Below are 13771 nucleotides of genomic sequence, written 5' to 3'. Positions count from 1 at the left end.
TCCAGTCGGAAACGAGCAATTAATTAATGTAACACTAAAGCCGCAAGTTGAGATTAAATGAGAAAACGCCGTTAGATTAAGCTACTTTGATATAATCTTCTGTTAATTAATTACGCGAGCTAATTGCTAGGATCTACGGCAACGGAGATAAGATAGATAGATCTAATTTGTTTTTTTTTTTATTATTATATTAAAAGTCATCTCTGTCCAGCAAATTTTTTTTTTCTAATAAGCAACGGTTTCCATGTTGAAAAGTATAATTTTAATTTATCTTACGCTAATTATTGTTAAGAATTATAAATACAATTAATTTTACGAAATTTATTTATATATTTTAACCAATTTTCTACATGCATCGTGATAAAATAATAATAATAATGAAAAAAAGTTTAATATATATTACATACATATATGTATACATAAAGAAAATTGATTTCTATAAATAACAAAATGTTGCACAATTTTTAATGTTTCGATGTATAAATGTAAGAATTATTGACAACTGTATGTGTAAAATTTTTACTATTCGTTTATCGTAATGATAATTATTTACACGTGTAAGACAATTAATTTCTTAAATCTTGATTAACAATATTTCTCGTGCTGGCAGTAGATATTCTTTCTGTCATATGCCATGCTTGCGTGACGGAATTAAATCTCTTAATTCGTAGGTAACTTTATATTATTCTCTGTAATTGATTTTTACAATAATACGTCTATTTTATATTTTGTATACACATTTCTATTTCTAATATCTCTGTTTATTTTCCATGATGCGCTCATCTTTAGCAGTGCGTACGCGACACTAATTTGTACATTTTATATCTTGTAAATGGATATGATAAATAGTATAATAATAATAATAAATATATATTATATAATATTGTAAGAGAAAAGAATATAATAATAATAATAATAATAATAATATATAATATAAAAAAATCTCGACGTTTACGGGATAGTTCACGGTTGACGTGTTTTGTTTTGAAAATCGAATGAAACTAGACGTCACTATACGATCCACCTATCAGGCAGCGCCGTGAAATTGCACGTAATTCAAGTGTTTCGCAGGAAAATTCAAATATATCAAGTCGCATTTAATGGAAGTCGGGCATGTCGCGCGATGCTACGAGCGATCGTCGTGTTTCGCGTCATCCGTTCGATCGCGAATCAATCACGAGTGCAGTGAACATTATTAAGTATTATCGTGACGGGCGGTTATTATATTACGTTAATTCGATTCGATTCGCGGGTGAACAAGTATGGAAACAAGGAAACAGGCGACGCAGTGGCAACGGCAATACATCGGCTGAAAAGTGAGGCCAGATCGTAATAATTATTAGCTCGTCCTTCGTGTGATCGTAATTAGCCATGTCTTTCCGATCGTATGTCTTGTAAGTGTATATTAATATGCGTTGATAAGCGCTTTCGGCGCATCGCCCATTAAAAAAGGGTAGCGAGCTCCAAGTAGCTCGAAAAAAGAGATAGCTGTAATATAGATATAAATTATAGATTGGATAGAGGTAATCTATACTTTTTATCGTCTATGGTAGTCGGTAGTTATCGCCACGGTAGTTGGACGCGCCACCGCCGCTGCCGCCACCGCTGAGTCGCGATTGGCCGAAACGCTCGGCCAATAAGGGGCGCTGGTGTCGTCTAGGCGCGTTCTATCCGGGCGCCGGGCGACCAGTGTACCGCCGGTCGCGTATCTGTTCGGATTGTTTCTATCGTCGGGCTCGCGTCCGTAAGATTTTTCAACTCTCCGCGGGCGGACACCGGTGGTGCATCGCGAGATTTTCAGATATCTTCGCTGTCGTTCACTCTCCTTCTCTTTTTTTCTCCGTATCTCTCCTCTCTTTCGCATCGGATAATGATCGGTAAGCGTCGACGTTAAGGATCGGCGCGACGAGATCATGTTATGGAGATCGGCGAGTTGACATCCTCGTGTCTCGTCGCCGCGCCGTTTCCCCGCTCGACGGCGGGCGGATCATCAACCGCGTCGCCGAGTGATTCACCTGCTCGAATCGACGACAATAATCATCATCGCTGCCGCCGCCGCCGCCGCCGCCGCCGCTGTCGCTGATGCAGCCGCGCGAGAGTCCGCTGCTGCCTCTCGCTCCCGGAATCGCGATCCTCGCGCGTTGACCGAACCGAAGATTCGCGATAGGACACGCGCGCGTTTCCATCCCCTTTTTCCCCCGACTGCTGTGGACCGATAAGAAGTGGCCCGCGGGCTCGCCGTAGTTCGTTATCGCAAGTATTATATCGCTAACGCATCTCCTTCGTTAACAGGTGACAATTTTTCATAATTTACAAGTGAAATATCTCTCGTCTTTCTGGAAAGCTTGTCTAAAATTTAAAAATTTTCGATTTCATATTAATATCAATAATAATGATTTTTTTAACCATAGCGATAGTAATAGGAAAAAGATCAGTGGTAGATAAAAATTTTAAATTAAATTGTAAATTAATTAAATTTTTTTAATACATCTAATATAAAGTTTATAACATCTAACGCACGCGAGAGATATCTCTCTGATAATATCCCATTATAGGTTTCATAATAGATACTCTTTTCTTGCTCGGGGTAACTCAATATCCATTAATCAAACTGCAATGTTCAGTTTTAGGCGAGAAGCGATACTATACGTTACGTCAGAAAATGTAAGGTAGAGAGATTCCCTTCTGTTTTTCTACGCTCAGCTTAGCGTCTGTTATATTATGATAATTGAAGCAGGCGACTTTGAAATGCGAATCTCTCATCTGAGAAAATCTCGAAAAAATATTTTGCATAATTTTGAAAAGAGAGCGAGAGAGAGAGAGAGAGAGAGAAAGTTCACGATTCACAGAATTGACATTGGGCAATTGACGGGTAACTATAGGAAATGACAACAGGTTGGTAAAAACTGATCTCGTAGTGACGATCCAGCAAAAGGAAGTTTACTTTCAAAATTTGCATAGTTGAACGTACGAAAAAAATTTATATATAAAACTTCAAATTATAAAATCATTATCTCATTATTGACCATCTATGATGTTCCTTTTCATATTTTAATTTTTTTTTCTGCGACAAGGAATCTAGTGTCGTTTGGCCAAAATTTATCGGACTGCGTAATCTTTTTTATTAAATAATTATATATTAGTTTTGAATATTACTATAATTGTCAATAATATAAATTTTCAAAAATGATTTAATTAATAAAATAGAATGCATTGAAATAATTGCGACACACGACGAAAGACAAAGCCAAAGGTTTCTCGAATGCCAAAGACTTTACTTTCAATGTAATGTATTGTTGTTCTTGTGACATTTTTTAACATTTTTCTCAAATGCTAATTTACATAATTGACCATTGTAATTCTTTCCGTGCCATTAAGCACGGAAACGTACGACGAAGAACTTTATTTATACACCATACAATATATTGTACCTACTGACCCCATATATCGCGTTATTATATCTACTTGATGATCGCGATATAAATATTTTGACATTAATCTTTAACATTTTCCATTAAAAATCCGTATTAACGTTGATTAAAGCAGCATATCGCGTAGAAAAATTATCGCACCGCAAAATTTGGGGCGATTTTTTATATATTATTATCCTTTTATTATATTTCATCTTTTACATTAATATCAACAATCAATCATATTATTTTGTATTATTAATGATTTATTAATGTTCTCATAAACTATGAATAATTCCAAAAAATTATAGATAATGCCAAAAAATTTTAAATTAAATAGAAATACAAATCACGTATAGAGAAAGGTACATATGTGTTTTACATATCTAAGAAAAATTGCTAAGCTGATTTTATTAATTTAATAGATTTGATATAAAAGTTTCCTTCTCTCTTAACTTCTCTCCCTACACTGGAAAAGAAATAGTCTGTTAAGGAGAAAGAAAGAGCAGAGGTTCTCTATATATCTCGAGATTTTCGGACTGTTAATTTCACGAGGGAAATGCATTTCTGGCTTTTATCAATAAATTTCCAGCGACCGCACCCTCAATCGATTTTGAATTTTTGGCACGGTAACCTTTTGCGAAGTCATCGATTTTTATGCGAGCAATATTCACTCGTCTTATCCCGGGTTATTTTTACAATCTTCTTCGCGGGAAACGTCAATTCTTGACCCCGAAATCTATTTAGATCTAAGATGCAGCTTCAGCTTATGTCCTTACTTAATAGTGATTAATAGCGCGTATGCACGCCACTATGAAATAGGGGAGAGCAGCGGGATTTATCCTTAGGATCGCGAGGAACTTGAAGCACTTGAAGGGAGGCCGGCATATATTGTATATTATCAGATTACTCCGCCCTCACCCCTCGTCCGAGTGCATTATTATTCGCGATGTCTTTCTTTCACATATAGGAATTACGCCAAGCCGAGAAATGGCGCGTCATTACCGATGTAAATAAGAAATATCACAAAGTGAGTTCTCTTCTCAAAGTTGTTGCGATGCATTTTGATATTCGGTTTTGTAAAATTCTCAGAATATTCTGTAAATGCTAAATATAACACGATTTTTCTAATGCGAATAACTTGGAAGGTAGTAACTTCTATTTCGAATACACGCTAAACGAAGTTAAAGCGAAATTAAATTCTCGCAAATATATTAACCGGTAGCAATTTATACATATAATAATAAATGTAAAAATTCTCTCGCATATAAAGAATGATAATATTATTTATTATAAAATAAGAATTTAAATGGAGTATATTACTTCAGAGGAGAATCTCTCTCGTGCAAATTTCTCGACGCAGTCGCGTCTTCCTTGGGTACAGTTTCGTCACCTGTTCAATCGTAAAGACGAAACTAATTATTTGATTGGAGGGAATATTGATATAATCGACAAACACATTGTACGTAATTGGAACGTTGAAAATATCGCGTTTTACATGCCCGTTACTAACCGAACGCGTACGGTTTGTTAATACGAAGAGATCACGTGGGAGAGATATTGTTTTTCGTTCGAAAGAGCGAGAGAAAGAAAGTTTGACGTTTCTCAACGGACGTGCAGGGATCGAAGAGAGAAAAGTAAAGCGAGACGCGCGGCGGATCGATAAAGAAAAACGCACGATGGTGAGGGGAAACGTGACGATGACGATGATGGTGTGACCTCACGGGACACCGGATATAGAAGGCACAGGAAGCGCGGGAAAAGGAGCCGCCGCTTGCCGTCGTCTTGTTGTATTCTCGACAATTTAGGCGGCGGCAGGATCAAAGGTCATGGCGACGCCACCGGACTCGCCAGGCCCGGAAGAGGCGTTCTTCGAGTTCGAGAGCACGAGAGCGAGGCATCAGACCACCAGGCCGGTGCCTATCGAGGAGCTTCTACGACAGACCAAGTTCTCCCGCCAGGAGATCCGAGTCATGTATCGCGGCTTCAAGCAGGTACGTAATGTTTTTCCCGACCTATTAGGAGCATTATCGATTCTCTCCCTCCGGGAGATAAAACGCCAAATTATGCAAAAGGGGTACAGAAATGTTTTCGTACCGTTACATTTTTTTACAATTTTGAAATTAGATTGAAAAAAGCATGTCAAGTTTGTGCATTCGTATAAAAAAAAGACCAAAACGTTTGGTCTTCTACCAAAATTATGAAAGAATATTGTGCCAATCAGAAATAAACAATTATGCAGCATCATCAATTTACCATTGATTTATTTTCACTTTATACAACATCATCAATTCATTTTCATTGCCGGATTTTGATAACTATGTATATCACATAGCTAAAAAATGCTTTAAATCCCAAAAACGAAAATCTCGAAAAGAACGAAAGCATTTTGACACTAGTTTACATATCTAGGATATTTAACGAGCAGGAAGCATTATTGAATCTCAAATTCTATTATTTTTCAATGTATCTCGAAACTTAGGTAGAAAATATTTTTGAATTTCATATTAGAAAATAATCAAGCGTGTAATTAAGTCTAATTCTAGAATATATCGTTTGAACATGAAATTTTATCGAGGCCAAGATTTTCGAACATTCTTTTGTTTAACATCGTCAAGATTACAGCAACGCGCGCGATAAACTGACACTGTCCGCAGCTTGTATTTTTAACTCCTTCTTTATTAAAGATAGTCCCGCAAAGTATTGATTATATTCACGGACACGCCACAGAGAAATTGTGTTAACACGATTACGTAAATGAATTGATTATAACGCCGCGAGCGATCGTCAGTAAAGATATTTCTTGCCAATTCACTTGCTACGTCGTCGTTGATTCCCCTTCGGCTCGTGCCCCCCCCCCCCTCCCCCAACTATTCGCGACAAAAATTAATTTTACATAGTTACAATAAGTTACAATAATGCGAGCTTTTAATCGTAAACAGATCAGTCGACATTCTCGAGATATTTTTGAAAATTAATCAAAGCGTAGAATCGTAATTAGGAATATATTTTGCGTGACGAATGTAATGATTAATGCTTGATACTGCGTTTTTCATGCGCGATCTTTTGCAACGGTAAAATGTAAAGTGAGTCGACATCTATAACGATGAAGTATAAATCGCGGGAGACCGATTGTATTGGACATAAGGCGTTTATATCGATCCGTAAAACTTTTAAATGTAATATCTCGTTGCAACGGGAAGAAATATAGCAAACAGAATTTACCTGCGTAGATAGATAACGGAAATAGTGCGCGATATGTACTCGATATTAAACGAGAAACACGATCGTGTGTATATGGCCATGAATGGTTTTGATCGATGACCCGTATCCAATTTATACGGCCGCATTTCATATTGTTTCGTCGTATCTTTTCGATAAACGTAATAAGTTTACAATAGGGTTTTCATAGTCGCTACATGCTACATCGTACATTTTCATAACATATAAGATCAATATAACATGCTGTTAAATAAATGATAATAGTAAAGCACACACACACACACACAACTTTTATTTTATCTCCACTTTTGTTGCAATTATTCGTGCGCGGACAGTTTTAAATAACTTTGTCTGAAAATTGACAATTTGAAAACCTTGATTAAGGTAAAACGTTAATTATATTTATATCGCAAATTATTTAGAATATAAAAATTATTTATTATTATTTAGAATATAAAAAAATAGAAAAAAAAATTAAAATACATACTGTAATAAGTGTAAATATTCTCTTTGATACTTCCTCGAGTATCTCAAATACAGATGAAACATTCGCGGGGCGGGTTTCGAGAGGGTAACGAAATATCGGCGATTTTCAGACGAAATTACGCGCGCACATATGTTCCCTCTTTGCGTAATTCTGCGTCATGCGTGTGACGGTGCTCTTCATTCATGCCGTGTGAGTGGATCCCCGCGTAGAGAATTATCGGAGAATTCGCGCTTCCCTCATACCTCGATGCATAATTTTTTGCTGGCGCACGGTTCGATAAAGCTCAAAGCTTCGGGGTCCAGTGCGGTCCGTTACTTTTGCGATTCTTGTAAAATATTCAACGGCGAGTGTGGTCGGTGCGGCACCGGCCGACACGAGGTTGTGTGCGCGGTGTGTAAAGTAAATGGTTGGCCAGTCCACCTGAGCCGATGCGCGGTCTCTCTTCAAGGCTCGCCAACGTAAATATCCTCGCAAGCTCCCCTTTTGTTGCCCCGCCGGTTGTTTTGTACGATCTATCCTGGAAAAGATTGCGCACGCTGCGCCGATAAAGCTGCGCGTCTCTATACCGTGATTATAATCGCAAATCATCCATCTTCGTATTCTAAAGGATGTAAATTAGCGCAAAGTATTCGAAGTAAATTTCTCTCTCTCTCTCTTTTTTTTTTACGTAAATATCGCTGCCAAGTTTTATTGTCAGATTTTCATCCTTTGTCAATAAATATTATTATTATTATTATTATTATTATTTTTCTTCGGGGATACCTCTCGTATGTATTTATATCGACGTGTTTCGCGCTTGAATACGCATATCTAGATGGTTTGACGAGTACGCCACGTGCAAAATTTCGCCATGCACGAAAATTACGTATTTTCCTTGATGCCCTCGTTTACCGGGATTTATTCCCGGATGGATGCGATTTTGGAATTTGTGAGAGACGCCATGTCGCGCGCATACAAAGTATATCGTCCCTTTTTCAGAGACTGTGTAAGAAAATAAGGTCTATCCCGGCACAGCTATTTGAATTTATCACGACCACGGGAATATCGTCTCGCAAAAGTGGATGTGTTTCTTGGGCATTTTCGCTCGCGGGGGATCATCCACCAGATAGTCGTGATTGCGTTAGATGGGCACATGAAAGATTTTTTTAAAAACTGCATTTTTTTTTAGTAAAATGTGATTAGAATAATTGTAATAATGCTATATTTGAATTAAATATACGTTTGCGAGAAGGAAAGTTGATGAGAGGGAATTATTCTATTTCTATTTCCGCGATATACGTACATAATTTTGCTCTCCCGTTAGTAAAAAATAATATTAAATTTTATTATATATATTACTTTTATTAAAATTTATGATAACGATAATGACAATATGATATAATATTGGGAGGAGGGGGGAAAGTAACGGGGACAAAATAGTTTATTAAATACACCGCGAAATATCGAACGCAATTGTTGATAAACATGTCGCGTGTTGACATACTTGTCGCATTTATGGCGATTTATATTAGCGTGAGGCAGAGAAAAATACGTGACAAGAGTTGCATGGATAAACAGAAACGTAAAAAGCGCGAAATAATATATCTACATATTTTCGCAAACATTTTTTCAGATTTTATTACTTACAGAATAAAGATTTCATATGACGTACATTCTTATATGTTTGTCGAAACATTCTGTTTTTTAACCTTTTTTTTTCACACAAATGCGATATATATATATATATATATATAGTATATATACAGGGTGGTCCTCGTAACGGTCGCCACGATTTTTAAGGCACTTACAATAATCTGACATCAAAAAGTTTCAAACAAAAGTTGTGTGGCTTCAAGGGGGCCATATGATGGTGACAATGATTTGACCTTGGAAAATCATTTGAAGGTCATGTGAAGGTCAACTTTAAAATCTTAAATGGAAACCCCCATTTTTTATTTAGTACTCTTGTAGCTGACATCGAGAGCTTTCCAAAACGCTATAACAAAGTATTTTTTTATTAAGTATTTTTTGAGTTATTTTATATTTTAATCTGACATATTTTGATATAAAAAATTCAATATTTCGTAAAATATTCAGTTTTCGATAATTTTACCGTAATACTTTTATGTACAGAATAATAAGACAAATTAATTAGTGCCAAAAAAACAAATAATTGTTTGAAAAAATACACTGTAAATAATTTTCTTAAAAACAATTTTTTTTTATGCTAATTGATTTGTCTCATTATTCTGTACATAGAAGTATTACGGTAAGATTATCAAAAACTAAATATTTTACGAGATATTTAATTTTTTATATCAAAATATGTCAGATTAAAATATAAAATAACTCAAAAAGTACTTAATGAAAAAATACTTTATTATAGTGTTTTGGAAAGCTCTCGATGTCAGCTACAAGAATACTAAATAAAAAATGGAGGTTTCCATTTAAGATTTTAAAGTTGACCTTCACATGACCTTCAAATGATTTTCCAAGGTCAAATCATTGTCACCATCCTATGGCCCCCTCGAAACCAAACAACTTTTGTCTGAAACATTTTTCTCCTCCGGGCTTGGTTTTTGAGATATTTGCCTGAGGAGATTAAAATGGGACACCCTGTATATATACAACTTACTTTATAGGAAAGATAAATTTACGGAACAAGCGCCCGAAGCGCGCGTGTCCCGAATATTTATCGAGATACTGCTTAAACCAGGTGACTTGTATGTCTCGACAAGGGCACCGTTTATATCGCCCTCGACTCTTAGACTATTTATTTAACTTGTATGAAAGCTCGGCTCACTCGCTCGTATCTCGTACCTTGACATATCGTACAATGTGCAGTAACATTTCCACCGTTCGCATATACTCGGAAACGCCGTATACTTTCGTCGAATGCGCTCCGCGTATCTGCAATATTTCGAATTTTGAAGCCAAATACATAAAACCTTTGAGCGCCTAGGATATATCGAGCGCTTCAAAACGCATCGTTCCTTTTGCTGAATTCATCGTATATGAATAGAGCCGGTTCTTGATTTTTATTTATTTATTCATTTATTTATTTATGTATTTATCCTCGAATTTTTTTCGTAGGAATAAAAGAGATTTTATAAATATTTTTTTATAATATTATCATACCTTTTCCGCTCTCTTTTCTTTTATTATATCTTTTACGCTTTCTTACATTTAAAAGCAAAAATTACGTAAGCGCGTATCGAGAATTCAGCAATTCGCTGCAAAATTTCAGACTATTCGCGATGATTCGATTTACTTAGCGAAACATGGCGAACTGTCTGGTCCCTAATTTATTCAGTAGCTGCTTATACAATAGAGCGCGTATATTGCAAGGGTGCATAGGATAGCGTATAAGCGCGAGCTAAATCCCGATGCTTCTTCACGGTCATTCGTATCCCTTCGCGCAATCGCGATTTTAATGACGTTGCACGCGATTGCCCGATTGAATCTTTTGAACCGAGCATACATTCGAGAGTACAAGGTGAGTGCTTTTTTTTCATCCGAGGACAAGGACGAGGATACTGTCGTGTATTCGTCGCGTCACCTTTGGAATTTTTCGAAAATGTGAGAGAGAGAGAGAGAAAGCTGAAACAATCGCGTTCTTGAGACAATGTGTTTCATAATTATTGTCAGCTTACAATGGGGCGACGATAGGGCGAACTTTCGAATAATGAGAGGAAGACCGATATAGTCGGAACGAATCCGCTGTAGTTAGATACCGCGTGTCATTGTGTTTTGCGGGTATATAGATCAATCTGTGAAAGATGCTCATAATCTTGTGCTCCTTGTCGATCGTGTATCGTAGGCTAATGCACGCAACCCACATCTATCATTCAGTGTTTTTTTTTCTTTTTTTTCTTTTTCTTTTCCCCCTTTTTTTTCTATTATTATAGATTATATAAAAATATCGCGTCACTCTGTCTATCTTGTTTCTCTATGTTTAAATGAAAACGTTACACTTCGTTGCTGCCCCAATTTAGTTGCTCCCAAGGTGTCCATCGTGGATAGTTTCGCAAAGTGATTTCTCACTCTTTTAGAAGTTATATTATTTTCCGATCACGCGTTGAATTATTAACTATATTCTATCTTATTGTTTTTTCGAGTTTTTGTCCCTTTTTTTTTCCGTCACATTCCCGATAAACGGATCCAATTACGAAGCTCATTTCATACACAACCGTAACCGTCACGCCACTCGCGTAAGGACGGATTGTCAAGATACGCGCGAGACATGTTGAATTACCACGTGCCTACAAAGGCGCAAACATAGCGTATTACATAGCTTGGGGGGGACCGGAATTAATTCCTTGTCAGAGCACACAGGAGTTATCCGAGAAATCCCTCGTTCCCCACGAGTTAAAAGCTGTCCGCGAATCGAACTATACTACGATTTCCGTGATCTCCGTATCGCATAATTTGAAAATTATGGCGAAGCGATGACAGTATCTTTTATCTTCGCGCGCGCAAAGAGAGGGAATTTTGCCTGAAATTAATGACTCGTATAAGATGTCCCACTTTTATGGAATCGCGTTTAGCAAGAGATTCGAGGTAATTTCCTCTTCCTTTTTTTTTTTTTCAAGCGCAAAGTGCCATTTCGCTTTCTCTCCAGGCAAACCGCCATTTATTGTGCTGAAACTTTTAACACGATTATCTTCGAGCGGCGTATTAATCGCACAAATTAAAACGATCTCGTGGGGATGATACGAATAATACGTAAATTATGGACTCCGGCGGGGATAATGAATTCTGCATGTATAGATCGATGACGAACACGGAAAGCCGTGTATTTTTAACGAGCACGAGGACATCGGGAAATGCGTAATGTCGTGGCGCGACAGTTACAGCTGCATTATGCTAATATGATTCGTATTCGATGTCTATCTTGAAAATGGACATCCAGCGGAAATTATACGGCTTAACGAAATTACGAGCCTGTTATTTCGCTCGGTAGAGCGGGATGGATCGTGCGCGATTTTCTTCTTTCGCATTGCCCGATTTTAAGGACGCGATACCTTCCGCTTGTTTTATGCGAGTCGATAATCATATTTGTTCAAGGAGGCGATCTTGTTATGCTTACATGATGGATTTATGGGATATTAAGAGTGTAAAGAGTTTACCGTAGCGCGCAAAATGTGCGAACGACGGATTCTTCCAGTCGTTTATAATATCGACTTTAATCCGAAATTTGGCAAGTATTTACATAGATATAATTATGAAGAATTAATCACGAAGATATTTAATAAGGAGAACAATTTTTCCTTATTAAAAAAAAAATATATATATATATATATTAAGAAAAAAATATTTTTTTTGTCAATTGACAGAAAGAAAAATAAACAAAAAAAAAATTTCTTTTATTTCGAGCAAGTTTTATAACAAGAAAAAATGTAATTTGACGTTCAGTCTCTACGCGAGATACTTAAAAGTTTATTACGACAAATTTTAGATATGAACTTTCAAATTGCGTTATCAAATCGGTCTTGACCCGGATTAAATTAATTTCAGACGGTGATGTTCCTTCTTTTTTTTTGTCGCGCGTGGATCTCGCGTTTCCGACGTACGCGCGTCGAAATGAAATTAGGGCCTCCATTTATCGGCGAGCAGTAATTTTCCCGGCAAAATCGTCGTAGCTTACACTCAATTATCCGTATCCGCGCAAACCGTATTTCTCCTCTCTTAATCTGCCTTCCCTTCCGATCCATTTCAGCCCCGATAGTCAAATGAGCGTGTAATAGTCGGCGGCACGCCCTTTTCGTGCGAAGAAGCGAAGTACATATATACGTCGTTCGTCGTTCCCGATGCACTTTGACATGACATTAAGCATTTATCGTTCGTTTATACACGAGCCTCGTCTAACGAGCCGGCCGCCGTTTTTGTGACGGTATAGAACCATCAGCTTGCTGACGGATGTCGGGTCTTAATTGAACAGCGATATTGATTCGTGTCACGTATGGCAATATATACAGAGTGGTTTTGTACGAACCTTCTACATATATTATATTCCGAGTACTCTATTCAGAGCCTATTGTGATAACAAAATAACGATAAAGCTAAAACCGCGATACAAAATCATACTTTTCTCGCGTTTAATCTTTCTTTTATTCTTTACAAGATTTCTTTAAATTATCTAAAACGAAAATTGTTTATAAAATTAAATTAGAAGCACGTGTGATTTTTTTTTTATTTTATTCTATTATTTTTCAATCTCGCGAAAAAGGCGGAAACCTATAATTCCATCAAATAATTATGTGAATTATATCTTGTTATTTTATTTTTTAATATTAATTATTTTATTCTCGATTCTTAATATTGAATGACATTACAATTAACTTATTTTCCCCTTAAAAAAATAAAAAAAAAACCACTTCACAAATAATCTACTGGATTGAGCACGGGCTCTGTGGGGTGTCGAAAAAAATGGGGTTACGTGCAAGCAGGTGCACGGCCTCGGCCGATGTTCTCTCGCTATAATCGTTGGCGATTAAGTTGCAAGAGAGTGGAAATTAGCGTGTAACACGCGCGAACTCTCCCGGCACGAACGTATACGAGATGCGTGATGCCGAAGCGTTTACATTATTCTCGCGAACACGCATTCTCTTTCCTCCCCCTTTCCTCCCTCTCTCTCTTTCTCTCGTTCTCTCCTTCTCTCTGCAAATATTTC

At 36.9% G+C, this 13771-nt stretch overlaps 1 protein-coding gene across 3 annotated transcripts in view; it reads left to right on the top strand.

Moving 5' to 3' along the window:
* Nucleotides 1-1706: 1706 nt before the first annotated feature.
* Nucleotides 1707-13771, top strand: part of LOC138936383 (A-type potassium channel modulatory protein KCNIP1) — a 47228-nt gene continuing 35163 nt past the window's right edge. The window contains exons 1-2 of one of the 3 annotated variants that reach the window (XM_070301747.1): nucleotides 1707-2253; nucleotides 5031-5404. In XM_070301747.1, the coding sequence (XP_070157848.1) occupies nucleotides 5240-5404 (165 nt within the window). In that variant the 5' untranslated portion in view covers nucleotides 1707-2253; nucleotides 5031-5239. Of the gene's footprint in view, nucleotides 2293-2670; nucleotides 5405-13771 lie in introns of those variants that run through there. The other 2 variants (XM_070301745.1, XM_070301746.1) reach the window with 2 other exon arrangements.

Source organism: Polyergus mexicanus, unplaced genomic scaffold (assembly GCF_030449975.1).
Source record: "Polyergus mexicanus isolate NDT 795.1 unplaced genomic scaffold, iyPolMexi1.0 SCAF_9, whole genome shotgun sequence".
Lineage (NCBI taxonomy): Eukaryota > Metazoa > Arthropoda > Insecta > Hymenoptera > Formicidae > Polyergus > Polyergus mexicanus.
Note: the sequence above shows the minus strand (reverse complement) of the source record. Positions and strands in the feature narration are given on the sequence as shown.